General features: G+C 43.0%; 1 protein-coding gene across 2 annotated transcripts; it reads left to right on the plus strand.

The window, feature by feature from the left end:
- Positions 1-763: 763 nt before the first annotated feature.
- RNF10 (ring finger protein 10) lies at positions 764-27,672 on the plus strand. 2 transcript variants are annotated; one of them, XM_037156158.2, is made up of 17 exons: positions 764-920; positions 10,514-10,710; positions 13,750-13,949; positions 14,853-14,943; positions 16,196-16,380; positions 16,460-16,596; positions 18,884-19,044; positions 20,171-20,296; positions 20,549-20,822; positions 21,037-21,170; positions 22,114-22,231; positions 22,481-22,582; positions 23,235-23,390; positions 25,403-25,503; positions 25,789-25,846; positions 25,946-26,104; positions 26,705-27,672. In XM_037156158.2, exons 1-17 carry the CDS (start codon positions 764-766, stop codon positions 26,779-26,781), a joined length of 2,433 nt encoding a protein of 810 aa, XP_037012053.2. In that variant the 3' UTR covers positions 26,782-27,672. The 2 variants fall into 2 exon arrangements, with proteins under 2 accessions (XP_037012053.2, XP_053525754.1); XM_053669779.1 differs by lacking the exon at positions 764-920 and adding an exon at positions 5,431-5,511.
- The last annotated feature ends 105 nt before the right edge of the window (positions 27,673-27,777 follow it).

Below are 27,777 nucleotides of genomic sequence, written 5' to 3' on the forward strand. Positions count from 1 at the left end.
GAGCCATGAGTAAGTTGATATTAATTCTAGCACAAGAATTATACATTAAACAATGAATCAATAAAGAAATTCCACAGGTATTCCAATATTTGGATTGGTTATTAGTAATAGTATTTATTATTACATATTACTAGCGTGCTATGATTAAGGCCTGGACTACAAGTCCCATCATGCTATAGGCCCTCACACACTGTCGGTGGTGAAATTACTGGACCCGGATGAGGGCCGAAAACCACACTTCCCAGAGTGCTTCACTTCCACATCTCCGCCATATATATAGTCCATCCGGGTTCTTCGAGATGCTGTTTGGCGACTCGTCGCCATTCCAGGAGCTTCTCGGCCTCGGCCCTGAGGCGAGTGTCGGTCGCTGTGTCGGAGACACCAGTCCCCGACACCGAGACAGCCAGCCCTCTCCCCTGCTCCGCGGCGGGAGAGCGTGTCCGGCCGGCCGGCCGGCGGGGCTCGCGCACCCACCCTCGCCTCCCTGTTCCCCGCAGCCTCCGCCCCGCCAGGCCCGGCCCGGACCTCCGAGCCCCGGCCTTCTTCTCCGTCTCGGTCACTGCCGCCAGCGGGTTCGACCGCCCCGCCCTCCGCTTCTCTTCCCAATTTGAGAAGCCGAGTAAGGAAACAAGGAAAAATGTCGCCATGAAGACCGAGAACCGCTGCCGCCGCCGTCCCCCGCCGGCCCCGAACGCCATGAGCCTGGGTCCCTGCCGCGCCCGCTCCGCTCCTACCGCTGCCGCCGCCGCCGAGGCCCCAGTTGATGCCGCAGAGCTCCCCCAACGCCGCCGCCACCGCCTCCGACATGGACAAGAACAGCGGCTCCAGCAGCTCCTCCGCCTCTTCGGGCAGCAGCAAAGGGCAACAGCCGCCCCGCTCCGCCTCGGCTGGGCCGGCTGGAGAGTCTAAACCCAAAAGCGGTAAGGGCGGGCTGCTGTGGCGGTGGGCGCCGGGCGGGTCCTCGCTCTCTTGTCTGCTGGGTCACACCTGGAGACAAGCTCCGCTTTCTACTAGGGTTCCTATTTTTCTCCGCTTTTCCAGGGTTCCCATTACTTAGAATTAACTCTCAATGAGCCTTGAACTGCGTGGTTTACGTAAATTCTTGCGCTCATTCTCGAAACAGCTCGTGAAGTAGGTGTTACTCTTCCCATTTTGCAGATGAGGAAACTGAGGTTCAGAAAAGCTGAAGTCGCCTAGCTGGTATGTGCCTCACAACAGGCCTTAATACCTAGTTGTCTGACTCATCAGTCCACGCTCCTAAAAACAAAGTTGTTCTACCCTGTAATGTTGATTTAGCATCGGATAGTGTTCAAGTTTAAACAGGGGAGGGTGCGGCCCAAAAACTCTTCAAACTCAAGTCTTATATTTAATAATCTGGCCTCAGAGCCATCTCTGTTGAAGAGGACTTGTCTTTGAAAAGCTTTGTTCAGAGTGGAGTCGTGTTGAAAAGTAAAGGCTGTGGATTCAGTCTTTTTAGGTTTGCCAGACCTTGAGTGAGTGTCTGAGTTTCCTTACCTGCAAAGGTGGAGGTAATGATAATTAAATTAACTTAGAAGACAAATGAAGGAAGGACTTACGAGAGTACCTGACAGGAATCATGCACCGAATCCCCTGTTGCTTATTTCCCTGTGTTAGACTCCAGTTGTGTCCTTCCCCGGGGAAGATTTTGTCCTTTCTGTGGTCATGCCACTCAGTGTTAAATTATGATATGATGATAACAGTTACCATTTACTGAAGGCTTACCATGTGCCTGGTCCTGGGCCAGGCTTTTTACCTCTGTTATGGGTACTCCAGTCGCCAACTTGTTGAACAAGGTGGAATTTTCATCTAAAGGAGGAACAAGTTGAGAGGCTAGGAGTTTAGGAGTTGGCAGGTCTGGAGTTGTAATTTATGCTCTTTCGTATTGTGATTATAATATTAGCAGTCGTAGGAAAATGTTTTCAGTGGATTGGGAAAGTGTGTTCGAGAGGGGAACATTTGGAGACCAGTTATTTGAAAGTTTTTAGGTTTAAGAAACTGTTAAGGCTCACTTGAGTTCAGATTTGACCTGCTGGATATAGCAAACTTGTTTACCAGGGGTGCCGGGGACTTCTAGACACTGCTTATGGACCTCAGGTGGAGACCAGTTGCCAAGATAAAAAGTGAATGCTTTAAATATGATCAGGGGTTAGTGGACTCTCAGGCCATGTCAGGGAGTGTCACTTAGACTTTTTGCACATGTGTAGCTTTGTCACAGATCCCTTTAGAGATGGAGGGTAGCCAGTCCTTCTGGCCAGTGTTGGAACTGTTTTAGAGTGGTCTGACCCTATCTCAGCGTAGGTGACTTTACTTTTGCACACTATTCCCAGATGTAAAGTTAAAGATTGGGATTCTCCAGCTATCTGAATTCTCAACTAATTTTTCTGGGGCTTCTCGTCAAGCTGTTAAAGTAAAATCATGAGTTAGCGGCGATAAATGCCTTAAAGTTTATTCCTTAGTGAGGCAGTAGGTGAAAGTTTGCAACAAGCTGAACACAGTAAAATAACAGTAAAACTAAGGCACTTAAGGCATTTTACTCACTGTTCCTGACTTTAAATATTACCTCACAGGATGATGTAGAATTCTGTTGTGTGACCAAAGCAGATATTTGTCAGTTTTAACATTTAAAACAGACTTGTATAGAATAAATACTAATTGTTGGGTTTGTTTTGACTAAAGAGATTTTTGTTTTTTTAATTTTTTAACAAATACTATGAAGCACTCTTAAAATAGTTGTTCCATCTTCTTAATTGAAAGCTTCTGAGGAAGAAAATAAAGCCTCATGTAAAGGACTTTTTCCTGGGTTTTATGAAACACACAAGTGTGCCTGCCCCGTGGGATTTTAGTTTGTTTGGTGTGTTTGTTAGAAAGCTTGGCTGTAGTTGCTGTTACCAGTGCCCACTTTTCTGACTCCTGCAGAAAGGAAGGTTTGTTGCTAAATACAGAAGGTCTTCATATCCACTGTTTACATTTAGCAACAAATTCAGAGGTAAAGTAGGAAGAGATTACATTGGTTTAGGGAATTCTGGGTATTGGCCAGTTTTAAGGTTGAATGGAAAGGTAGCCCGTGTTGCCACTACAGGGAGTGTTCTCGACCACAGCAAAAGGGCAGACTCCCGGTTCAGTGTAATTCCTTAAAAAGGTTTCTCAAAAGCTGACTGAACTTCTGATGTGCTTGATTCTGCTGAAAATTGTTGAAAGGACGTCTTGAGTTTCAGAGTATTGAGTCAAAGGACAGGAGGGATAAGTTGAAAAGATATAACTTGCCTTTCTTTTGTCAAAGTAACAAGAACAAGAGTATTGTTTTTACTTTTTTAAGAATTTTTCAATTTCTAGCCCTGGCTGGTGTGGCTCAGTGGACTGAGTGCTGGCCTACGAACCAAGGGGTTGCCAGTTCAGTTCCCAGTCAGGGCACATGCCTGGGTTGCAGGCCAGGTCCCCAGTAGGGGGGCATATGAGAGGCAACCACACATTGACGTTTCTCTCCCTCCCTTCCTCTCTCTAAAAATAAATAAAATCTCTTTTTAAAAAGAGTTTTTTAGTTTCTTAATATTTAATTTTCTTTGCCTCTTTCATTACCCTATCGCATGTGAAGAAAGAACTTCTGGTTTCTACTCCCTAAACTGTGTGTGTCATGAATGGTCACTTGCTTCCCAGTTAACAGATTAACCTACTTGAGTCTTTGTTGCTGTGGATGGTTTGTTTGCCCTTCATGCACACAGGAAATAGGTAAATTTGGCTACTGGGATTTATTTAATCTTTCTGGTCAGAGCGGCATACCACAGTTTCTTTGTATTGGCTAATTGCTTGAGACATTGTATTTTTTTATATATATATATTTTTTAGATTTTATTTACTTATTTTTAGACAAAGGGGAAGGGAGGGAGAAAGGGAGAGAAACATCAATGTGTGGTTGCCTCTCACTCTCTGCACACTGGAAACCTGGCCTGCAACTCAGGCATGTGCCCTGACTGGGAATCAAACCTCGATTCTTTGGTTCTCAGGCCTGCACTCAATCCACTGAGCTATACCAGCCAGGGCTATTTATTTACTTTTAGAGAGAGGAAGGGAGGGAGAAAGAGATCAACATGTGATAGACACATCTATCAATCTCCTCTTGCATTCCTCCAGCTGGGGACCTGGTCCAAAACCCAGGTATGCACCAGACTAAGGAACCAGTGACCTTTCTGTTCGCAGAGCGGTGGTCAGTCGACTGAGCCACACCTGCCAGGGCTAATTGCTTCAAACATTTTACATAACATTCCTTTTCTTGGGTATATTCCAACAGCATTGTTCTTTGGCATTGTTCTTTGTTGTTTTCTAAAAGATTTTATTTATTTATTTTTAGAGAGAGGGGAAGGGAGGGAGAAAGAGAGAGAGAGAAACATCAATGTGTGGTTGCCTCTCATGTGTCCCCCCACTGGGGACCTGGCCAGCAACCCAGGCATGTACCCTGACTGGGAAACGAACCAGCGACCCTTTGCTTTGCAGTCCCGCTCTCGCTCTTAATCCACTGAGCCTCACCATCCAGGCCTAATTGCTTCCAGCGTTTTACATAACATTCTCTTTCTTGGATATATCCCAACAGCATTGTTCTGGTAGAGTTAAGTTATAGTTCTAAGATGTTTAACAGTGAATATCTCAGGAATCCTAGAGGTTTGGGAGACATCATTTGGAAACAATGAAAATAAAAAGAGGCAAGGGGGGCTAGGCAGTTTGTGTGCAAACAATGGACCCTGGATGGGAAGCAGGCTCTTGCCCCATCCCCCTGGCCTCCGTGGTGGTACTGCCATGGAGGTTAGGGGAAGGTCAGGTATTATGAAGTAGTTATTTTGAGGTTGGTGATATGAAGCACTGTCTGACACGCGTCCTCTTATTCCGGTACCAGAAGCCAGGTTGCAGTGGTAATCTTGAAGAATGCCTCAGAACGGTAGATGGACCTGGAGGTTTTGATGGCTTTGAAAACTGAGTTGACTCGAAGCTTGTCAATACAAACCACTTAGAGAAGTTATAAGAATTTCCTGGCCTATTGGCTGGAGTCCTTGATTTATATGGCTTTGTTCGAAATCTAGTGGGTGCTCTTGACAGGAATGATTTATACAAATAGGCCTTCAAATAATAATGGTATTTGTGTGCCAAGCACTGTGGTAGGGATTTCACAGAAGTTTTCTTTTAATCCTCATGACCCTGCTAGGAGGGAGGGTAGAGGATTAGCCCTATTTTACAAGCAAGAAAACAAAGCTCAAAGGTGTTAGGTGATTCGTTCAAGTGAATTCTTTACAAGTTCTAGGCAATATTTATAGATGTACTTTGTATAAATTCACTTAACAAGCAGGTACCTTACTGGCACATATATCATTCCTGATGTCACCTCTCTCTTCCTTTCATTCAGAATTACTAATTTCAGCTGGATTCAATTTGTTGTCAGTTCATTGTGTAATAAGGCCACATATTGCCCCTCCGGATGTGCTTGTCAACCACTCTGGACGATGGGTAAGCAACTTGCTTGTGATTACAACATGAATCAGCAGCAGAAACTTCCCGGCTGATCTTCTGACCTCTAGGCCATGCCACCTGTCAGCACTAGAGCTGGAAGTACTGATGGTGCCAAATTATTTAATAGAAAAATTTATGGCTTTTAACTTGGTAATGGGAGGGAAGAGACTGAGCTATGCTTACTGTTACTTAGTAGAGACCGTTCTGTTAGGGAAACGTGGAATAACAGGCACTAGATTAAGTTCTCAAGTCTCTTGTTGATTCTGGGATTCTGAGTTCTGGAGTTGAGCCATTTAACTAACTAGTGGTCTTGTGCCTTTTGGAGCATGTCTTGATAGTAGTTCTGAGCAGTTAGTTGTTTTCAGCTCCGACTGCATTAGAATTTCCTGAGGACCTTTTTCAAAAATAGGGATAGGTGGGGCCCTTCTCTAGTGATTCTTTTGGTCTGGGATGGGCCCTGGGACCCTGACACCCGCAGCTTTAAAAGTCTCTGCAAGTGATTCTGTTGTGCAGCCAGGATTTAGAAACCACCACTTTGAAATTTAAATTTTTCAACAGAGAATATGCTTCTAGGAATTAAGCTTTTTTGTCTGCTTTCCAAAATTTAAATTAGGTCATCTCATTGCTATCCCCTGTAAGAGAAAGGAGGAGAAATTTTACCCCTAAGTTATTTACATGTATATCCCGGCAAGTTGTCTATAAAAACACTTCAAAAACAGTACTCTAAATTTTATCTCTGGGTCCCAGGGCTGACTGTATTTTAAATCTTTAGCTGCCTGTTGCCTGGGTGTAGAGATAAGAGCCAATTTCTCACTTTATATTTTAATACTAAATTTTTTAAAGAAGTTGATTTTGAGGAGGGAGAGAGAAACATTGCTTTGTTGTTCCACTTTTTTATGCATTCATTGGGTGATTCTTGTATGTGCCCTGATTGGGGATCAAATTTTCAACCTTGGCATATGGGGACAAAACTCACACTTTAACCAACTGAACTACCTGGCCAGGGTCCAACCTCTCTCTTGTTTTTAAAGATTTTATTTATTTATTTTTAGAGAGAGGGGAATGGAGAGAGACAGAGAGGGAGAGAAACATCTTTGCAAGAGATGTTGATTGGTTGCCTCTTGACTCTTGCACACAGATACCCCCCTCACCGCCCGCCCCCCCCCCAAACTGTTGGACCTGGTCCATGTGCCCTGACTGGGAGTCACACCTGCAACCTTTCGGTTTGCAGGCCAGTGCTCAATCCACTGAGCCACACAAGCCAGGGCCAGAGCCACACAAGCCAGGGCCATCCTCTCTCTTTAAATATCTGACTTCATACCTTTAGGTAAGTGGAAGACAAGAGGAGGGAGTTGATTTTAGCAACTAAAATCATAAATCTGTTTGTGGTCAGCTGTTGTAATCTGTTTTAGAAATAGCACTTCTCTGTTCATCAGAAAGAGTCCTGTAAGCATTATGAAACTGTTTCCTTGCCAGTGTTGTAATAAGTGACTAAAATGAAAACAGCCATCCCACTGAGTGCCAGCTTTCTTGAGCCCTCAAAGCGTAGAATCTGGCTTTACCTAAATCTGTGCAAACTATTAGGTACTTGTCTTAAAAGCATCAGGGTCAAATGCAGGATCATCTGAAATATTCTTGGGTAATGAGTTTTGGGGAGTATGTGGTTTCTGTATATTCCTCTTCTCTTCATAAGACCTCATTTGTTCTCATGGTAGAGTTAGCTGAGGTTCTGTGTCCCCTTGAATGTTCTGTGTATTTGAAGTCTTAGGGTAAACAAATTCCATGGGGTGAGGGCAAGGCAAAACTTGTATGAGATCTGAAGCCTCACTTTCTAATTGTTACCACTGGTGCCATAACTATTGCTAACTGAAGAAGTTGGTAAAAGTCTGTTTCATAAAATCCAACTTCAGATTAAATGCTGGTCACTTTCCCTAACCGATATTTAAAGGTAATTGGCAGGAGTGAAGCTGGCGAAGCAGTGTTTCATTGACTGTCTGTTTTCTCTTTGTGTTGCTGCTCTCTCACATGGCTGGCAGCCTGTCTCTTAGGCTGTACTTTGGTTAGTTCGAAGAGGATGGCATGCCCTTTGTTTATGTCATGTTGCCGACAAACTGAGTGTGAAGTGGTCGTTGTCAAAATTTGGAGTGTGTTAATCAGCTCACATTTCATTTCCTTGGAAAACATGCTTCAGCTTGGATTTATTTAGTCTGCTATAAAATAAATTGGTCATCTTATCTAGAAATAATTTTTCTAGGTCCTTAATAGTTTTTAATTAGCCAAATAATGATACAGAACAATAATTCTGTATATTGAAGTCAGACTCCTAGAGTAAGGCCTGAATATGGGAATCCCTTAAAACCTCATCTCAGTGATTCCTATGAACTGGTAAAAGTTGGTAGTTCCCATTTGCCAAAGGTGATTGTCATTAACAGTCTGTTGTGTTGCTTTTCCAGACATTAATATGCCTATTAATTATATATTTTTATTTTTTTATAAAGATTTTATTTATCTTTAGAGGGGAAGGGAAGGAGAGAGAGAGAGAAACATAAATGTATGGTTGCCTCTTGTGCGTCCCCTGCTGGGAACTGGCCTGCAACCCAGGCATGTGCCTGACTGGGAATTGAACCGTGATCGTCTGGTTCGCAGGCCCGTGCTCAATCCACTGAGCTACACAATTCAGGGTTTAATTACATATTTTTAATGTTAAATAGAATTTCACTGTATATTTTTGGGGGGAAATTGTATTTGCAAGTTCTTACTAAATTTTAAGTTTTTATTTTAAAAAATATATTTCATTGATTATGTTGTTATAGTTGTCCCATTTTCCCCCTTCACTTTTCTTCACCTTGCACACCCCTCCCACCCACATTCCCCCCTTTAGTTCATGTCCATGGGTCGTACATATACCATATTTTTGGACTTTAAGATGAACCCCTGAGGGAAAATTTTATATATATATAAAAAGATTTCATTTACTAATTTTTTTAGAGAGAGGGGAGGGGAAGGAGAAAAGAGGGAAACATCAATGTGTAGTTACCTCTCACATGTCCCCTACTGGGGCCCTGGCTTGCACCCCAGGCATGCGCCCTGACTGGGAATCAAACTGCAACCCTTTGGTTCGCAGCCTGCACTCAATCCACTGAGCTACACAAGTCAGGGCAAATTTTTATATTTCTGAGGCTTATGCAGAATCCTCTTGACTTTGTAAACCACCACTCCCTTCAAGTTTGAGGGTAAGCTTAATGGATTTATTCATTAAAGGTCCCTCAGCTTCCATTTTTTCTAAGACTCTGCTTTAAAGCCATTAAATTAGTGTCCAGACTTGATTTGGTCAGATTTCCATGTTGAAATAAGATAACATGGAGTGAGCAAAAGGACAAGAAAGTTAAATAAATTAGTCTTTTTTCATCTAAAGACTTGTTTGGACACCTCTTTTACCTTCAATTATTTAGTTGTGAATGGTTCTCCTGGTGGGTTTTATTTTGCCTTTTTCAAAGCTGGTAAACTTTGGTGCACATTAAATATGTCTAGCGACATATATTCTTTGTTCAGTCTGGGACAAAATAATCCATGCACTTCAGCTTCCCAGTGGAAAAGTGGGGGAAAATACAAACAAGTTCTTTACACAAAATTCAAATGGTCAACAGACTGAAAAAGTGTTTGTTGCTAGTCATCAGAGAAATTCAAATTTAAAACAAGTTATTTTGATGATTCAGTTTAACAAAGTTTTAACTCAATATTTTCGAGAATGTAGTGAATTAGACATTCTTATAGTGTCATTAGAATATAAATAAATTGGTATAATGGTTCCAGAAAGCAACTTGTGGGTGTGTAAAAGGCTTTAATGATTGTACTTGATGTGCTTATTCCACTTTGAGATTTTGACATAATTATACTCATAGGCCTCTGTATAAAGAGGCTTCCAATACTGTATTACACTAGTAAGAAAATTCAAAGCTACCTAAATGTACAACAAGAGAGGATTGGTTATATTATTCTCTAAGTATGTGGTAGACATTAGTGCAGCTGTTAATCATATTTTGGAAGACTGGTTGCATGAAAGTGTTTTTGAAGTAATAGGTAGAAGACAGTGATCTTGTATACTCATCATTTTGTGGAAGATGTGTGGCACATGGATAAAATGAAGAGTAGCAGGAAATTAAACACTGGTTATAGGTTGGTATTCTGTAAGTACTGGCAAAGTACTGGCAAAGACTAGATTATAGATTAGTCTTCTGGATTTCAAAACTGAACATGCATTCTTGCAATTGGAGAAGAAAAGCTAGAAATATTTTTTTAAAAAGGTATATTTCATGCTGTCTAATATACTCTTAGAGCTCAGTTTCTTTTGTCAGTTTAATAGCTTCTCAGTTTGACCACTAGAAAATATGTAAATATTGTTTTGCTTTTAATGCCTCTTGAGTATATCTGCTAGGGCCTTGGGCCTAGGCCAAGCCGTTGCAGTATAGAATCTAGCAATGTTTTAGTAATTGAAGAACAAAAATGCCTTCTGACCTGCATCCAGGTAAAGTACTTTTTCCTAATATGCATTGGCTATTCCTTTTTCTATCAGAATGTCTGAATGGACTTTTACAAGAGCAGCGGTGAATATAGAGCAGAAAGAAAATGTGAACTGCGACTCTGTGATTTGATCTGTATAGTATTCTTCCCGAGAGGGGGACCCTTTTGGTTTCATCATTAAGAAACAAAACAAAAATACCACCTTACTGTGTGACATCTTGAACAAACACTGATGTTCTGGCCCAAACTCAGCATTCTTGGAGGTTGTGAAAGGGGCCATTTACCAGCCCCCTCCCCACTTTGTTAGAATTTAAGAAATAAAGTTAAAAAGAGTTTATTAGTGAAACAGAGTGGCTACTCCATAAGCAGAGCATCTCCTCGTTACTTTTTTAAACACGGTTTTGTTGGCAAGTGGAGAGCAATTGGCTGAGTATATATATAATTTCTCAAATAATTATTTTGTGTTTCTTGCTTTCAGATGGAAAGAACTCAAGTGGATCCAAGCGTTTTAATCGCAAACGTGAACCTTCCTGCCCCAAAAATGAAAATTTTAGCAACCAGTCCCGTCGCTCCAATTCACAGAAAAGCAAAACTGTTAATAAGATGCCTCCTCAGAGGGGCGGCGGCAGCAGCAAACTCTGTAGCTCTTCTTTTAATGGTGGAAGACGAGATGAGGTAGGGATTTCAGAAACGTTCTTTCTAGAGCATAGGCATGAGGTCTGATTCCCCCCCCCCTTGACGTTTATCAGTAGTGGGGAAGGGTGGAGAGGGAGGGTGGAGGGGGAGCGAGAGGTGGAATTGTAAATAACCAGAGCAACCTTGAGTAGTTGACTTTTAACTAGGTTTGAAACTATCCTTGAAGGAAAAAGATACAATCATGAATTGTGAGAAATTATAGCAAATGTGGGATTCCTTAATTTGTATACTTTTATTATCACTCTTGAATGATAGGTTTTCCTTGGAATATTTAGGTAATAAAGTGACATTAAGTAATTAATGTCATTTGCCCTATAGTGTCTAGCAAAATGTAAAATGCCATATTTTTAGTCATAAGTTCTCTGATTTTAGGAGTTTCTTAGATAACCTTCTGTAAGGGCTTTGTATTTGCAAAATTTAGTGAAGGTCCCCAGTGCCGTCCCCGAGGGACTATATAAATAAGTTACCCCGCTGTTTGAGTCTTCTGCACTCTAACCTTTGTAGGTAGAACGGGGCTGATTTAGTGGATGCCCTCATGGAAGAATTGATTAATTAGCCAGAAGTTTACTGTTTGCCTGCTATGTTTATTTATTGCCCTGACCGGTGTACAGCTGGTTGGGCGTCGGCCTACAAAGCGAAAGGTAACTTAACTGGTGGTTCGATTCCTGATCAGGGGACCTGATCAGATGCCTGGGTGGCAGACCTTGTCCCTGCTTGGGGCATGTGTAAGGGACAATCAATTGATGTTTCTCTCACCCATCGATGTTTCTCTCCTTCTCTTTTTCCCTCCCTTCACCTCTCTCTTTAAAGTTTTTTAATTTATTGATATTAGTGAGAAACAGAGAAACACTGATTTGTTAAGTTATTTACGTGCTCATTGGTTGGTTCTTGTATGTTCCCTGACTGGGACTCGAACCCACATCTTTGGTGTATTATTAGGACAGTGCTCCAACCAACTGAGGTACCTTGCCAGGGCTGGTTGTGTTCAGTAGCCATGTTTAACTGTTCTGGTGCTGGTGTGAAGGAGAGCTGGGTTGATCAGGGGAAGGTTTCTGCTGGGTGAGTGCAACTGATGGGAAGGAGGCAGTGGACCATAGGATCTCAGGCAGATGAGGAAAGTAAGTTTGGGGTGTTGGAACATTGGCTTGAAGATCCCAGTGAAGAATTGTTAGAATCAGGACTAAAGGGAACAAGGTGGAGAAAGGACTGAATTGCTGGATTGTTGGATGTAGGGTGTTCAAATTTAAGGTGGTAGAAGAGATACAGTTGTTACCAGCATGGTCTAGACTGTAGAACTGTGTTGTCTGATAAAAATGCAAGTCACATGTATAATTTACAATTTTTAGTTGCCACATTATAAAAGTAGAACTCTGGTGAAATTAGTTTTAATATATTTAACCCCATATAGCTAAAATGCTATCTCCCGGTGTGCACTGGTCACATTTGGAGCACTCAGCAGCCACATCTGGCTGGTGGTGGCCGCCATGGGATGGCGCATCCCTAGACGGTGTGCCAGTGAGAGAGCACGGGGCACACTGACTGGGGAAAGGAGGTCAAGGAACACAGACGTTAGTGTGTCAGAAGGACAATCAGGGAGAGTGACAGTGGGTCAGCTGTGAGTGCAAGGTGAAGATGGGAGGTGGAGAATGGGGAGAATTTTGTTGAGTGAGCACAAGCTGTCACCTAAGTTTTGGCCTTTGGGAGTGGAAATCCTGACTAGGGGTTGGCAGAACCATGTGGAAATGAGGATCTAAGGGGCGAGAGATAAGGGATGATGGGAGTCTTGGGCTTCCTTGGGTGAGTTGTGTAAACATTGGAGGGATGTTGTCTCTAAGATCTATTGTTAAAATAAAAGGAAATTGCCTAACCGTATGGTATGTATTTAATTAGGTTATATATTATGATTCTATATATATAGAATGTATACATAGAATGCCCCTAGTGTAGTAGGTATCTTTTGCCCTTTTTATACCCTTTAGATTCTTTATCACATGTGCAAGTGCTGCCTACTAATCTCTGAATTTGATTAAGCATCAGAAGCTTTAAGTTTGCATTTTCTTTGACCCAATAATTTCTACTGCACATTCAAAAGAAATAACCGTAGGTGCCCAAATATTTGTGCACAAAAGCCTGTCCAAAAGTGTGTTTATCGCAGCATTATTGTGTTACATGATAGAAGAGGTATGCACAATCTGTGTCCTACACTAGGGCCTTCTAGTGTTCCCTTATAATGTAATGACATATAGGCATTTGAAGTGACTATACTAATATTTAGTGATATAGAAAAGTGCTTATGACATTAAATAGGAAAGTGGAATTAGAAAATGCACTAGCTGGCTTATAGCAGGTATGTGTACCACTTCAATTTGGGAATATTAAGAGGACCAAAAATCCCCCAAATGATTTCTTCTTTGTGTACAGAATTTTCTCGTGTTGTTTCTTGCCCCATTCCAAACTGTTTCTGAGTCTGCTGATTTGGTTTATTTCTGGACAGAGCTAGTCTGCCTACTTGTTCTAATTCTGTCAGTTTTAATTAACAGTGAAGAGCAGTGTGTCTTAGAGAGGAGGTCTCTGGTAGATCCCAGGCCTGTTGCAGGTAGCAGCTGCCTGCAAGCCACCTCCAGAGTGTAGTTCCACAGACTTGCTTCAGCCAAAAACAAACCAGAGAACAAGTAGGTAACAAGAGTGAGGGTGTGGGAGTCCTATGGGACTGTTGAAAGTAAACTCCGGTGAGTAAATCTTTGTGTTTCAATATAGTTAGGGGTGTTTATTTTGTCATTTTATGGTTAATTGCCACATAGCAGGGCAGACTAAACAGCTTAAGTAATTGTATGTTTTCCCCCTGCTCCACTTCCATGTAGATCTTGGGTAGGCTTTTGCATTACCACCTCCTAGAAAGATTGTGCACTTCAAGATTGTGTTTTATTTAAGGCATAGAATGAGGGGTTGTGCTGGTTTCTGCTGTAATCAGTAAGTTTCATCCTAATGGAAATACTGATTCATTTTCATTTTCTCTAGGTAGCAGAGGCTCAACGGGCAGAGTTTAGCCCTGCCCAGTTCTCTGGTCCAAAGAAGATCAACCTGAACCACTTGTTGAATTTTACTTTTGAACCTCGTGGCCAGGCGGGTCACTTTGAAGGCAGTGGACATGGCAGCTGGGGAAAAAGGAACAAGTGGGGGCATAAGCCTTTCAACAAGGAGCTCTTTTTACAGGCCAAGTGAGTGTGGCTCCTCCTAGGAGGAGAGGGACACTGAGCCTCCGGGCAGTGGTGCTAAGAAGAAACGTCTTCTGTGCTGCTGTGGGAGCAGGCGGGGGATTGTCGAGAGTTCTTTCTGCCGCCGTGTTCTTTTTCTCTTTTTCTTCTGGCTACATTTGTAAACCCATTTTCCAAGTGAATGTTCTTGGAGCTTAAAAGAACACACCGTTTAAATAAATAAATAAGTGCTAAAATTAAGTAATGCTTTAGTATCATGACGAGGTAGTCAAAGTGTTACTTCTGAATTGGATCCAAGTTTGGATCTTGTTTTGACCTTTGGTCTTGGGCGATTCACCTAACCACGTTGAGTTTCAGCTTCTCCTCTGTTTAGGAGGAAAGATTACTTAAGGGGGAGTTGAATGGCAAGTGGGAGTGCTTGACATACATTTGCTCAAATACTGATTCCCTTTTTCTTTTTTCGTGGTGTTAGTTACAACACAAGATTTAACCTTGGATCTGGACTGGAGTAACCATTTAATATTTTATATAAACTGGTACTCAAATGATTGAATGAGAACAGCCTTTTCTACTGCTTTGAAGACAAGCTGTGTTCCAGGATTTCTGGGGGTGAGGGAGCAAATATGGCTTCCTGCTGGTTGATGGAGCCCCAGTCTGGGTTAATTTTAGTTCAAGGGAGGCCTGTAGGCGGCTTGGCTGGGCTTGAAAGCAGAAAAAACAAAATTCATGGGTTTAGACTCCTACCTGCTGAGTCTTTGGATTCCCTCCAGAGCCAGGGCTCAGTGCTTCACAAACCATGGCTGCTAATGGCCTGCATTTGATTTCTAAGTGAAGAGATGAATTTCTGCGGAGGGCCTGTTGGTGGATTCTGACAGTCTTCCTTTTCCTTATCCTCCTCATTTCCAGCTGCCAATTTGTGGTGTCTGAAGACCAAGACTACACAGTTCATTTTGCTGATCCTGATACCTTAGTCAATTGGGACTTTGTGGAACAAGTGGTGAGTAGCTTAGCTAAGCTGTAACCTATTAATGGAAGAGAGAACTAAAGAACGGGACTGTGGCGACACAGTGGTGACACAGCATCTCTTGGCTGGATTCACTACCGATACCCTTTTCTGCATGGCCTTACTGTAGACATTTCTCAGAGATCAGCCCAGTTTGTTTTTCTTGGAGTTCATTTTTGCTCTCTTGGCACAGACTTCTAAGACCGGGTAGTTGGAGGGTGCTGAGCCAAAGGTATAAAAGTAGTCCTATCTACTACCTTCCTTCTCTTGGGAAGAAGTAACCGGGGAAATACATGAGGGGCTCTGGTTACCCTCCTGACCCAGGGTGGACTCATTACATGGACATTGGTTCATCGGTAGCCATCTATGTTAATCGTCATTAAACCAGGCCTCAGCTTTGTGGCTAGTGAATGAGCCACATAGATGTGCTTCTCTCTATGCCACTGCTATGTTTGTGTTCTATTGGAGTTATGAGGTCTGGGTATCTATCCCCTTGCCATTCCTAGGTTATGTGATATAAAATATCTTTCAAAATATTAGGCCTCAAAGCCTGGACTTTTATTCTTGTACAGGTTTTTTCGTGTGTATGTGTGTGTGTTTTTTTAAGATTTCATTTATTTTCAGAGAGGAAGGGAGGGAGAAAGAGGGGGGAAGAAATGTTCATTGGCTGCCTCTCTTGCATGCTCCCACCTGGGGACCTGGCCTGCAACTCAGGCATGTGCCCCAACTGAGAATCAAACTGGTGACCCTTCAGTTCACAGGCTGGCACTTAATGCACTGAGCCACACTAGCCAAGGTCAAAGTCATAAAATCATCTGAGAATGACATAAAGCCTGTGAAACTTAAGTTTTTATATGCATTGGTTTAAATAAATGGAGAGCTATATATAGTCTCATTGACTCCTCTGTCGGATATTACTGGTGCATTACTTTTAGACTCTTTATGCCTTTACATATGTATTTTTACATATAAATATTTTTTTGTAAATGAGATCATTTGTTGATTTCTGTCCTTTCCCTTTGCAATAGAACCCCCCAAATACCTATTATGTAGTTTTATTATATTAAGCCATTATGTTTTTCTTAACAATCTGCTTAGAGTACTACTGTACATAAAACTTGCATTGTTGAACAATTGAAGAAGGTGTGTTAAGTAGAGAGGTATAGGGATGGGAGAGGAGAGGCCTTAACTTGGGCAGTCCCTAGTCAATTCTGAAAGCAGTGTACCTTGTGGCATTTTGTTTCAGCGTATTTGTAGCCATGAAGTGCCATCTTGCCCAATATGCCTATATCCACCTACTGCAGCCAAGATAACCCGCTGTGGACACATCTTCTGCTGGGCATGCATCCTGCACTATCTTTCACTGAGTGAGAAGACCTGGAGTAAATGTCCCATCTGCTACAGTTCCGTGCATAAGAAGGATCTCAAGAGGTGAGATGGAGATTTAGACTAGATTAAACATCAGTCTGCTAACTCCTCGTCCTGCTACATCTAAATGTCCGTGTTACAGCGTTGTTGCCACAGAGTCTCGTCAGTATGTTGTCGGTGATACCATTACAATGCAGCTGATGAAGCGGGAGAAAGGGGTGTTGGTGGCCTTGCCCAAATCCAAATGGATGAATGTAGACCATCCTTTTCATCTAGGAGGTGAGTTCAGTTAATTTTGGAGGCAAATAATCCTGGGTACACCCTTTAAGGCTAGTGAATGTCTTTCTAGTGTGGGAAATTTAGCCTTTGGGCATTCAATTTGTAGCATTTCCAAATTAGTCACAGGATTCTAGTAGGTTAGGGTGGAGCTTGCAGAGAGCGGCTTAACTCTTGGTTTCAAGTTTGGTTCAGTTATATATATTATATATTTTTTAATTTTTCATTTTACAAGGCTTTGCTGAATAGTATGTGACACTGCGCCCAGTCTTGGGGATTCCAGTCAGCCATTCCTGGCACCTGTCATCGAGAAACTCCAGTCTAATAGAAGAGACAGACTGGTAGCCAGGCAGTTTGGGTTTAGGGTATAGAGTGTGACAAGTGCTTATTATGGTGGGGAAAGTAAAAAGGGTTGTATTTCCTGTAGAAATGAGCATTGCATTAAAGTGCATTTCAATTTCTGGGCAAAAGATTTCTCAATAAATGTTACATTGAAACAATTGTCTCCTCTTATGGGAAAAAGAATCAAAGTAGATTCCTATTTCCTACTGTTCATAACAATCAATTCCTGGTGTATTGAAGAAGTAAATGTTAAAGATACCCACAACTTTTATACCTTTAAAAGAAAGTATAGGACAATATCTTTATAAATCCTCATGTATAGCCCTGGCTGGTGTGGCTCAGTGTATGGAGTGCCGGCTTGCAAGCCGAAGGGTTTCCGGTTGGACCTGCTCAGTGCACATGGTGGGGTTGCGAGTTGGGGGCGTGTGACAGGCAGCTGGTGGATGTATGTCTCACACATTCTCTAAAAGTAAGTAAAATCTCTAAAAATGAATAAATAATCTTTAGGCGTAAGTGGATTTTTGAACCAGACTGAAACCATAGATGCTTTACAAGAAAAGATTGAGGGATAGGGGAGGGCAAAGAGGAGAAAGGGAGTCAAATATGTGGTGAGAGAAGGAGGCTACACTTCGTGTGGTGAGTACATAGTAGAGTATACAGATGTCCAATTAATAATTGTGTGAAATTTATAAAATGTTATTAACCAGTGTTACCTGAATAAAGTTAATAAAAAAGAAGAGATTGATAAGTTTGTAATATGACAAGGTTCCTTAAAGTGAACAGGTGATAAATAAACTGGAGGAAAATGCACACATTTAAAATTAAAGATTAATGTCCAGAATGTACAGGTGTTCCATAAAGTAGATTAACAAACTAGTACAAGAATAGACTAAGCATATGACCAAACTTTTCCCAGAAAAGGATATTGGAATAATTTCCAAATGTCTACAGAGATTTTACTAAGAGTTATGCAGATCAAAATCCCTATTAGATCTAAAAAAAGAAAACCCAACACATTGGGAAGACGAGGTATTGGCAGGGGTGGGGGAATCGGTATTCTTGGTGGTGGGAATATAAATTAACAGCCTTTGGCGCGGAATTCAGTAGTATTGAAAATATGCATCACCTTTAATCTAGTCTTTATCCTTAAATAGCTCAAAGAATTTGTATTGAGAGTAAGGATTTTTTTAAACCATGAAATTGGCAATAAACTTTTTGTTCTTCAAGGAACTTACATATTAGAATATATAGTATTGTGGAACACTATATAGAAAGTAAAAATGATAAGCCTCTGTGTTAATACTTTTTAAAAATATATTTATTTTTAGAGGGGAAAGGAAGTAGAGAGAAACATCCGTGCGGTTGCCTCTCTGACGCCACCCAGTGGGGACCTGGCCCACAACCCAGGCATGTGCCCTGACTAGGAATTAATCTGATGACCTTCTGGCACTCAACCCACTGAGCCACACCAGCTAGGGCTAAACTTTTTTAAAAGTGTGGAAAATGTAGGGGAGGGAAGGAAAGGTAATAAATTATTCATGATCCTTTTACCCAGAGATACCTCAAAAGTTTTACCGTAGTCTGGTGTCTGCTTTTTTCCCCATGTACTGTTCACAGACTTCTTTTTAATGACTACACCATCATGTTGTTAATCATTTCTTTGTTATTGGACTGGTCGGTTACAGCTTTTTTTGATATTATAGACAACACTTTAATCATTGAATATCAACTGACTAAATTTTGACTGCATCTTTGGGTTTCTTAGGATAGATTCCTGATATAATGGGGTCAAAATTATAAACCTTATTGTTAAATTATTTTCAGGAAATTATGCTAAATTACTTCATCTTCACTTTAGAAAAACTGTGTATGAAAGTTTCTGTGTGGCCTCATGGTTGCCGGCTTTGAGCATTGCGCTTTTGTGACCTTGCTGGCTCTCCTCTGGTAGATGAGCTGCACAGCCAGTACTCCAAGTTGCTGCTGGCCTCTAAGGAGCAGGTGCTGCACCGGGTCATTCAGGAAGAGAAACGAGCGCTGGAGAAGCAGCTGGCAGAGGAGAAGCACAGTCCCGAGTCCTGCTTTATTGAGGCAGCCATCCAGGAGCTCAAGGTGAATGATGCCCTGGAAATGGGAGGGGATGGCGGGGGTAAGTCACTTCAGCCCTGCTTTGAGATGATAAGCATAGAGTGACTAAAAAGGCTGACTTGCTCTGGGCTTTGGTGATGGAGGAGAAGGGCTGACCTAGTGGATTTTAAGCACTCTGGAACTGAAAGGAACATGCCAAAATGACCTCGTAACTCATTGAGACACTGGAGTTTCTTAGGTTAGCTGTGTTCACAGTTAAGCAAGGTATGCTTTTTGTTTTCTAGGAAAACACTGGATATATTTTTAGAGATGTTTTGTTTGAGGGACCTTGTGGAGAAAGTATCACGGCCTATCCAGCAGGGCCTAGCAATGTCTGCTGAGGATTTCGGAGCAGCAAGAATTGCCCAAATAAAGAATTCCCTGTCTTGTAACCTCTGCATCAGGGATTCTTAAGCTTTAACAAGCATCAGAATCACTGGTTGTTGGGCTCCACCCTGAAAGCTTGGTTCACTAGGTACTGTACTTAAATTTACCTTGCTTAAGCTACGTATCTTGGTAAGATAAATATAACTATCACCTTTCACAGACAAGGAGATGGAATCATGGGTTAGGTAATTTGCTTGTAAGACACCTAACTGATAAGAGACGAATATGGTACCTGAATTTCTGTTTCTCTGACTTGTAAGTCCTCTAGGGCAGGGTCCTGTGTGTTTAATAATTTTCTTTATACAGTGCAGAGCATTTGTTCAAACACATTTCAGGTAGAAGTAAAACTGTATAGGAGTAGAGCTGTCTGGGTTGAGGTGGGTGGGGTTGGCCGAGCCCCACCTACTTCTGCTCTGGGGCACTGCTTCAGCGCAGTTTATAAAAACTAGGTCTGTGTTCTTGGATTTCTCTTGAGGAGGCTTTTGTGTAGGGTTGTTACTGTCCGAGACTCTAAACAATACCATTCTGCTTGAGTACCAGATGCTTTTGCTTCCCGTTTCCCTTAAAGATAGAGGATTTTTAAGTACTTAAACTCTTCCCATTGGATCTTGTTGCCTTTTAACTTTTATTACTGTTGAGAGAGACCATTGAAAGCTCTTTGCCTTCAAATTTAAGGGTGTTTCTGGAAACTGAGCTTTATTCTGTTTTGTCTCTGGTGGTGTAGACTCGGGAAGAAGCTCTGTCAGGATTGGCTGAAAGCAGAGGGGAGGTCACTGGTGTCGTGGCTACTCTGGAACAACTGGTGCTGATGGCTCCCTTGTCACAGGAGTCCGTTTTTCAACCCAGGAAGGTTAGTGTGTCCCTTTTTCAGACCAGATGGCTGCTGTCCCTCAGATGCCACTGTTGAGCTGGTAGGCACTGTGTGAGATCTGAACTCTTTTGGAAGAGGAGACTATGAGTATTTCCTGTGTGCTTATTCTTTTCCCGGGGGTGTTAAATCAGTAAGTAAATTTGATGGCTGAGATAAATACTCAGAGAGCTTGGTTTCTGTGCCTACCTTTGCCACATGTACTTTCTGTTGACCTAGAATTTGTCCCAACAGGGAGTGCTAGAGTATCTCTCTGCTTTTGATGAAGAAACCACCGAAGTCTCTTCTCTGGGCTCCTCTCGTCCTCTTGGCCTCCCTCTGGTAGAGGAAGAGGAAGCAGTGTCCGAACTAGAGCCTGAGGGCTTTTCAGAGGCCTGTGATGACTCGAAGTTAGCAAATGACAATCTTGGAGAGGAGACCATCTGTACTGAGTCTAACCAGCAGGAGCCCTTCACCACTTCAGACTTCACACACCCGAGCAGCTCTCCTTGTTACTACTTTTACCAAGGTGAGGGGCCCCGAGAAGGAGGGCTGGGTTGCCACAGAGATGTTCCAGAGAAATGGGGATGCTCTGGGCAGAAGGAGGTATCACCACTAGGCCCTGGGCACTTAGGTCTCTCGTGCCTTGTAGCCTGGGAGGGAAAGGCAGGCCCAGCTACAAGGAGGGCCCCGTCCTGAGGACTGGCGAGGACTGTTGTGTGATAAGAGCCGCTTGTCTCCAGCGGAGGACGGGCAGTACATGTTCCTGCACCCTGTGAACGTGCGCTGCCTTGTGCGGGAGTACGGCAGCCTGGAGCAGAGCCCCGAGAAGATCTCGGCGACGGTGGTGGAGATCGCTGGGCATTCCATGTCTGAGGTACGGCCTTTAGAGGTGGAGCATGGACCTCATGTTTCTGAGGGGGGCTTAGTCAACCCAAGTTCACAAACCTTTGGGGCCCTTCGTTTTTGTATTTTTAAATATGTTATTGTCGGTGATGGTGGCTGTGAATTTTTTAAAAGTTAAATGGTGCTACCTTTTACAAGTTAAATGCCGGGATTCTGTTATGTCAGCCACCCTGCTTTGAGCTTCATAAGTTATTACTGTAGTTTGGGAATATAGATGTCTCCTACTTTCATTCCAGATGAGTTTGTTTCTCTTCATATTGCTTGGGAGAAATGTCTGAGAAACAAAAGTCCTTGGAGATTTTTTTTAAAGTTTAGATACCGATGAATTAATTGCCTGATGACATATATATAAAATTTTGCCCTTTGGGAGTTATCCCTGTATCAATCTGAAATTTGTTATGAGCCTAGACTTCTCAATACTAAACTTTTCATAAAACTTGCTGAAAAAGAAAAAATTAAATTGGTGGGCTTTATTTTTTACTGTTTTAAGCCAACCTTTGTGCAGTAGGCAAATCTGCTTTATTTGTCTACCTAGTTATCATTAATTCTGTCAGTGGTTCTCAGATCTTTGCCAACAAATAACTTTTTATTTTCCTTATTCTCGCCGTTTAGTCATGGACTCCAGAAAATCAGGAACAGTTGATCAGCTTTAGATCATTTATGGCCAGGCTCAATTCATTCATTTGCAGCACAAACCAAAAAAACCACATTTGGTTGCCGAGTCTACCTCACTGTAGCTTAATTGACACTTTTTGTGTGGCCTTTCAAAAAATGGTGATGACGTGAGCACTGCTCTTTGAGCTCCAGTGCTGTCTGTGAGTGTATGTAGACTGTTGGCTGTCGGGTGGGAATTTCTTTCTACTCGTAGAGCAAGGCCTGGACTTACTTGAGTGTTGGTCCCCTTTCCACTGTAGGATGTTCGACAGCGTCATAGGTATCTCTCTCACTTGCCACTCACCTGCGAGTTTAGCATCTGTGAACTGGCTCTGCAGCCTCCTCTGGTCTCTAAGGAAACCCTAGAGATATTCTCAGGTAGGAATGTCCTGGCTTTGCATCTCTTTAGAGTGGAATACAGAAGTTCTTGTGACTAGACACCCAGGGTGGGAGGAGTTAAGGAGCTACCACTCCTTATGGGTCTCCCCATTCATCTCAGAACTTCTTGATACAGTTTTATCGAGTCCATCTGGGGCCACCCATGCGGCCTTAGCTACTAATCAACTGGGAGGAGGAAAGGGCCAGGTTGTCCCCCGTCAGTCTCCTCATAACTCGACCAACCCACAGATGACATTGAGAAGAGGAAGCGTCAGCGCCAGAAGAAGGCTCGGGAGGAGCGTCGTCGAGAGCGTAGAATTGAAATGGAAGAGAACAAGAAACAGGGCAAGTGTAAGTTCAGGAACTCTCATCTTGAACTAGTACAGCTGTGCATCATTGTACAGAGAGAGTCTCAGTGCCTGAGCCCAGGAGTCAGGCTGCTTGGGTTCATGTCCCAGCCTGCCACTTATTTTCTTCAGTTACTGCTTGATTGATTTTAAAGGGAGAGAGAGAAACATCAATTTCTTGTTCCACTTATTTAGGCATTGATTGATTGATTCTTGTATGTGCTATGACTGGGGATCAGACCTGAAACCTTGGTGTATCAGGATGACTTTTAACCAACTGAGCTACCCAGCCAGGGCTTCTTCCTCAACTCTCATGATGAGGGTTGAGAGTACCTCCTTCATAAACTTAATTTGGATCGAAGTACATGGCACATAGTAAGGAGTAAGATTCAATTCATCCTTGGCATAGTTGGTGCAAAAACCTGGTGGGGGAGAGAATTGGAGATCTGAATGCTGGGGTTAATTGTCCCCCGTGCTCTCTGGATGGATCATTAATCTCACCTTTAGTCTCTAAGGTGACAGTTATAAATTAGGGTTTTAAAGCTTCTTGTCTACATCCTACTCCCCTGGGGGAGTTGTTTTGACTGTCCTCACCTGTTTGAAAAAGATTTGAGGAAACTGTAAAGGGGCCTACCATTTTCATCTTTTCTTTGCAGACCCAGAAGTCCACATACCCCTAGAGAATCTGCAGCAGTTTCCTGCCTTCAATTCCTACACTTGTTCCTCCGATCCTGCTTTGGGTCCCACCAGCACTGAGGGCCATGGGGCTTTCCCCATTTCTCCTCTTAGCAGAAGTCCAGGTTCCCAAGCAGGTAAATAAAGTGGGGGTGTAAAGAATGAAGCTGGCCGCTAGCCACAGACCTTAAAGCAAAGTCCTAGTGTGTGAATTTACAACCCTGAAGTGTTCGGCGTGGTGGGGTCTTTAGGTGACTAGCTTTATTTTGGATAGTATGTTCCTGAAGTACGTCAGATTCTTGCCATTTGATTCACTTTTACCATTGGTTGTACTGAGTACTCGATGCCTCAGCCTCTAAAAACCTCAAAGCACCTCCTGTGGCAGGGTAGTTACATAGAGATTTTCCCCTGTGACCCTGCTGTTTTATTGCTAGTTTTTGCCTTTGAGATACTCCCCCTGTGTGCTGAGCATGTTTCTGTGTGTCTCCTTGTTGTAGCGTTGTTATAATAGGTGGAGGGGTGCGGGGGGAGAAATGGTCTTCAAAGTCTGTTTGTAGGTAAATGGCTAAATTACAGTATTTATGTTTTGAAATACTTTCCACCTATCTTTTTTAAAGATTTTATTTATTTATCTCTAGAGGGGGAGGGAAGAAGAGAGGGAGAGAAATGTCAGTGTATGGTTGCCTCTCGTGTGTCCCCTGCTGGAAACTGGCCTGCAACGCAGGCATGTGCCCTGACTGGGAATCGAACCGTGGTTATTTGGTTCCCAGGCCCGTGCTAAATCCACTGAGCTACACCAGCCAGTGCTACTTTCCACCTGTTGAAGAAAGAAATAGCTTTCTCCATGAACTAATGGGTAGACCTTTAAGATAAAAGGAAGTTGTAGAACAAAACAAAACATGATACCATTTGTGGGTTTAAAGAAAAACCACACACAAAAAAGCATTTCATTATGGGTTTGTATATATAAATGTATAGAAAAATATTGGGATGATTATGTTCCAAACTGGTCATGGTGTTACACCCTAGGGAGTGAGACCGCGGTTGAGAGGTTGTTCAGAGGCCTTTAGTGTTTTAAAGATATTATTTCCTCATATAGAGAGAAGGTATTACAGTGTTACAAAATTAAACACTTGAGAAAGAGTTGCTATAATTTTAGATATCATTTCTTCTCTTCATCCACCTAACATATTGTGATACTTTAAATTTATTTCTCTGTCAGGTATTTTAAACAAAATGTCCAAGATCAGAGTTTAAAACTCCTTACCCTTGTGATCACATGCCCGTCATGATGAGGAACCTGAGGCTAAGGCAGGGATTCGGGTAGTGGCAGGGACTGGGACTAGAACCTGAATCTGGAGGGCTACACAGCCATGACGCTCTGAAGAGTGCCTTCAGCTGAAAAGAGAGCGGCCATCCAAAGAAACACGGAGGACATCAGCCCGTCACTTGTGGTGTAAAAACTGTGTTTCACACGCTCCCTTTTCTGAAGGTGTGGGCCTTAGTGTATTTACTCAAGAGCAGTTGGGGGGTCCTAGGAACAGGAGTACTGAACCGCCCTGGCTGGTGACGGAGGGCCTGCCTCTAGTGGAGTGAACATGCTTCTCCCTCCCAGTTGTGGTCAAGACAGTGGGTAGACTTGGTCTGTGGGAGACGTAAGGTCAGGAGGGACGGGGAGGACTCTTCCCTAGGCAGTGTGAGGAGAAGCTTGCATCTTCATTCTGGATTTGGTTGATGTGTGTGTTTGGATTTTAACTGAATATTTCCAAGTCATAGACATCCGACGGCTGGAACACAAAGTCTGACATGAGTAAATTTTTTATATCTTTTACTTGGAGCTTTCTCATCTATTTAAAACCAGATCCTAACAGTCCCAATCTAGGTCCTGAGAGCTAGCCAATGTGGAAAGCACTTTTCTTACTGTGCGAATAGATTCCGCCTTCCGTGTTACTGTAAAAACTACACTTCTATGTAGTGATCACTGGTGTGAATAATAGGCCACACTCTTGGCTTTTTGAGAACATGGCAGAGTTGAATTTGGATCAAGGTTTGCTTTTTGAGGTGAGATTGGTAATTGTCCACACCTGATTCAGGGTTCCCGCTTCATTGGGACTTGACTCAGATAATCAGGTCTCTGGTTCTCTTTCAGACTTTCTGCTGACCCCTGTGTCACCCCCCGCCAGTCAGGGCAGCCCTTCATTCTGCACTGGGAGTCTGGAAGAAGATGCCCCTTTCCCTTCTTTTGCCCAGGTAAATCCTTTGGTTGTGAAACAGCCCGAGGATATTTACAGGAACTCTACTGCTTGTTCATTCTGGAAATTCCTGTTGCAGAAGGGGAGGCTTACAGGCTAATATTTCACAGATTTTAATGCTCATGGACCTTTTTGCAGAGGGAGGCTCATAGCTTTAGTCTCAGAATTACTGTAGATACCAGGGGGGTGGGTGGGTGGGGAACCAAGAGTAGTTGAGGGAGAATCAGAGTTCTCATTATTTAACAAATTAGATTTCTTTTTTCCCCCTTTTCCACTTTGGCAGATGCTGAGGGTTGGAAAAGCAAAAGCAGACGTGTGGCCCAAAACTGCTCCAACAAAAGGTGAGGCTGTCCCTCCTGGTAAAGGGGGGTTTTGGCCCCTTTCAGAAAGTGTAAGTCTCTGAAGTTGTTTCTGGAGTTGTAACCCTGGTATTTTTTTAGATGAAAACAGCTTAGTCCCTCCTGCCACTGTGGACAGTGACGGGGAGAGTGATAACTCGGACCGTGTTCCTGTGCCCAGTTTCCAGAATTCCTTCAGCCAAGCTATTGAAGCGGCCTTCATGAAACTGGACGCGCCAGCCGCTGTGGACGCCCTCTCCGGTAAAGGCAGAGCTGGGTGCCACGGGCGGCAGGCCTCGCGGCCGGGCGCTCTGCCCTGAGCCTTTGGGCCCGAGTTTTAGTGTCAGCTAACCTTCCATTTGGCGTGCTGAGTAGGAACTTTCTGCCACCTCGGGTTAATCCTTGAGGCTTGGATGTGAAATTCTGAGGAACTCTCTATCCCCACCCCCAAGATACAGTAGTGGTGTGTAGATTTTAGAATCCTGGGTTGGTAAAGGGTGGCTAATTGATGCAGAAATTGGGCTCAAAGCCCACCCCCCAGTCAGTGGTACTTGTGATAAGAGTAACACTGACATTTGTGGTGTGCTCCTGTGTGTGCCTGGCATGTGCTCACTTCATTCTCCCATTAACCATATCAAATGGGCATTACTCTCGTGTTACACGTGAGGGAACAGGTCTCGGGAGATTAAGTGACTTGCCCAAAGGCAAACACCTGGGGTATGCAAGGACTGGTATGTGGGTGGAGCGATTCTGATTCCAGGGCCCCCACTCTTAGCTCCCACTCCAAGTCTCAGTAATGAAAACTGCCCAGGAACAAGGGGACGGCATTCTAAGCTAAGCTCTCTTTCTGTTTCCATTTAGAAGAGAAAGGAGGAAAGAAAAGAAAAAAACAGAAACAGAAGCTTCTGTTCAGCACCTCAGTTGTCCACACCAAGTGACACTACTGGCCCAGGCTCCCTTCTCCATTTGGTTTTCTTTTTTCTGTGCTTTTGTTTTGCTGCTGTAATTTTTAAGTATTTGAGTTGGAACAGATTAGCTCTGGGTGGGGGGAGGGGGTTTCCACAACATGAGGGGGAACCAAGATTTTAAATACAGTGTATTTTCCAGCTTCCCATCTTTACACCAAAAATAAAGTGTTGACACTCACAAGAGATCTCTTCCTGCCAAGGTTTAGTTTGTTGCCAGGGTAGTCTTTTTGACCCATGTGTGATTAGTTTTTTACAACACCAGATGAATTTGAGTTTTTTTTAAACATCCTTTTTGGAACAGCCCAAGCCAGAGTGTTAGGTAGCGCTGCTCTGCTCTGACATCAGGGCGTCATGGTTTCTGCACACCTAGCAGTGTGTCTTTTAAAAATAGTTGAGTCTTTTCTATCTGTTCAGTTCTCTTAAACAAACAGGGATGGGAATAAAATGGATGTGGGTACCCTGCTCGGATTGCAGTTCTCCAGCTGACGTGTGGGACCAGACCTGGGTTGCACTTGCATGTGTGATGGAGGGTTTTGTCTCTTGCACGTGGCTACCGTTTGGCAAGGGAAGTTGTAACCGTCACCAAGGAAGCCTTGGGACCTGCCAGCCTTTAAATCAAACTTCTTTCAAGCGACGGTAGCCTGAGTTGTGGGAACAGGAGTCCAGCACACCTGGAGGCAGGGCTGGGCAGGTTTGAAAGCAGTGGGGTTGCCCACTGCCTCCCTACTGTCTAGAGTAGTCTTATGCTTTGGTTTGAGCTAAATTTGAGTGATGTGAATTCTTTTGCTGCTTAATAAAGTAACCCCTAGGTGTAATAGGATGTGAAGGCAAACAGTTGAAATAAATTACCTGCACAAGCAATGCGAGCTTTCTGTTTCATTAAAGTTAAATTCAGGTCAACTAGGCCTACTTATCAAATAGTTAAGTAACAACTGCTGTGAGGTTGAGCAGTTCTGCTCTCACACA

This window comes from Artibeus jamaicensis, unplaced genomic scaffold (assembly GCF_021234435.1).
Source record: "Artibeus jamaicensis isolate MK-2021 breed Jamaican fruit bat unplaced genomic scaffold, CSHL_Jam_final contig_525, whole genome shotgun sequence".
NCBI classification, from domain to species: Eukaryota; Metazoa; Chordata; class Mammalia; order Chiroptera; family Phyllostomidae; genus Artibeus; species Artibeus jamaicensis.

Bases quoted from the DNA above. Each gene is read 5' to 3' on its own strand.
- RNF10 (XM_037156158.2), top strand. From the start codon at position 764: ATGCCGCAGAGCTCCCCCAACGCCGCCGCCACCGCCTCCGACATGGAC. The intron at 10,711-13,749 runs GTAGGGATTTCA...CATTTTCTCTAG, and splicing joins ATGGTGGAAGACGAGATGAG to GTAGCAGAGGCTCAACGGGC. The intron at 25,504-25,788 runs GTAAATCCTTTG...CCACTTTGGCAG, and splicing joins CTTTCCCTTCTTTTGCCCAG to ATGCTGAGGGTTGGAAAAGC.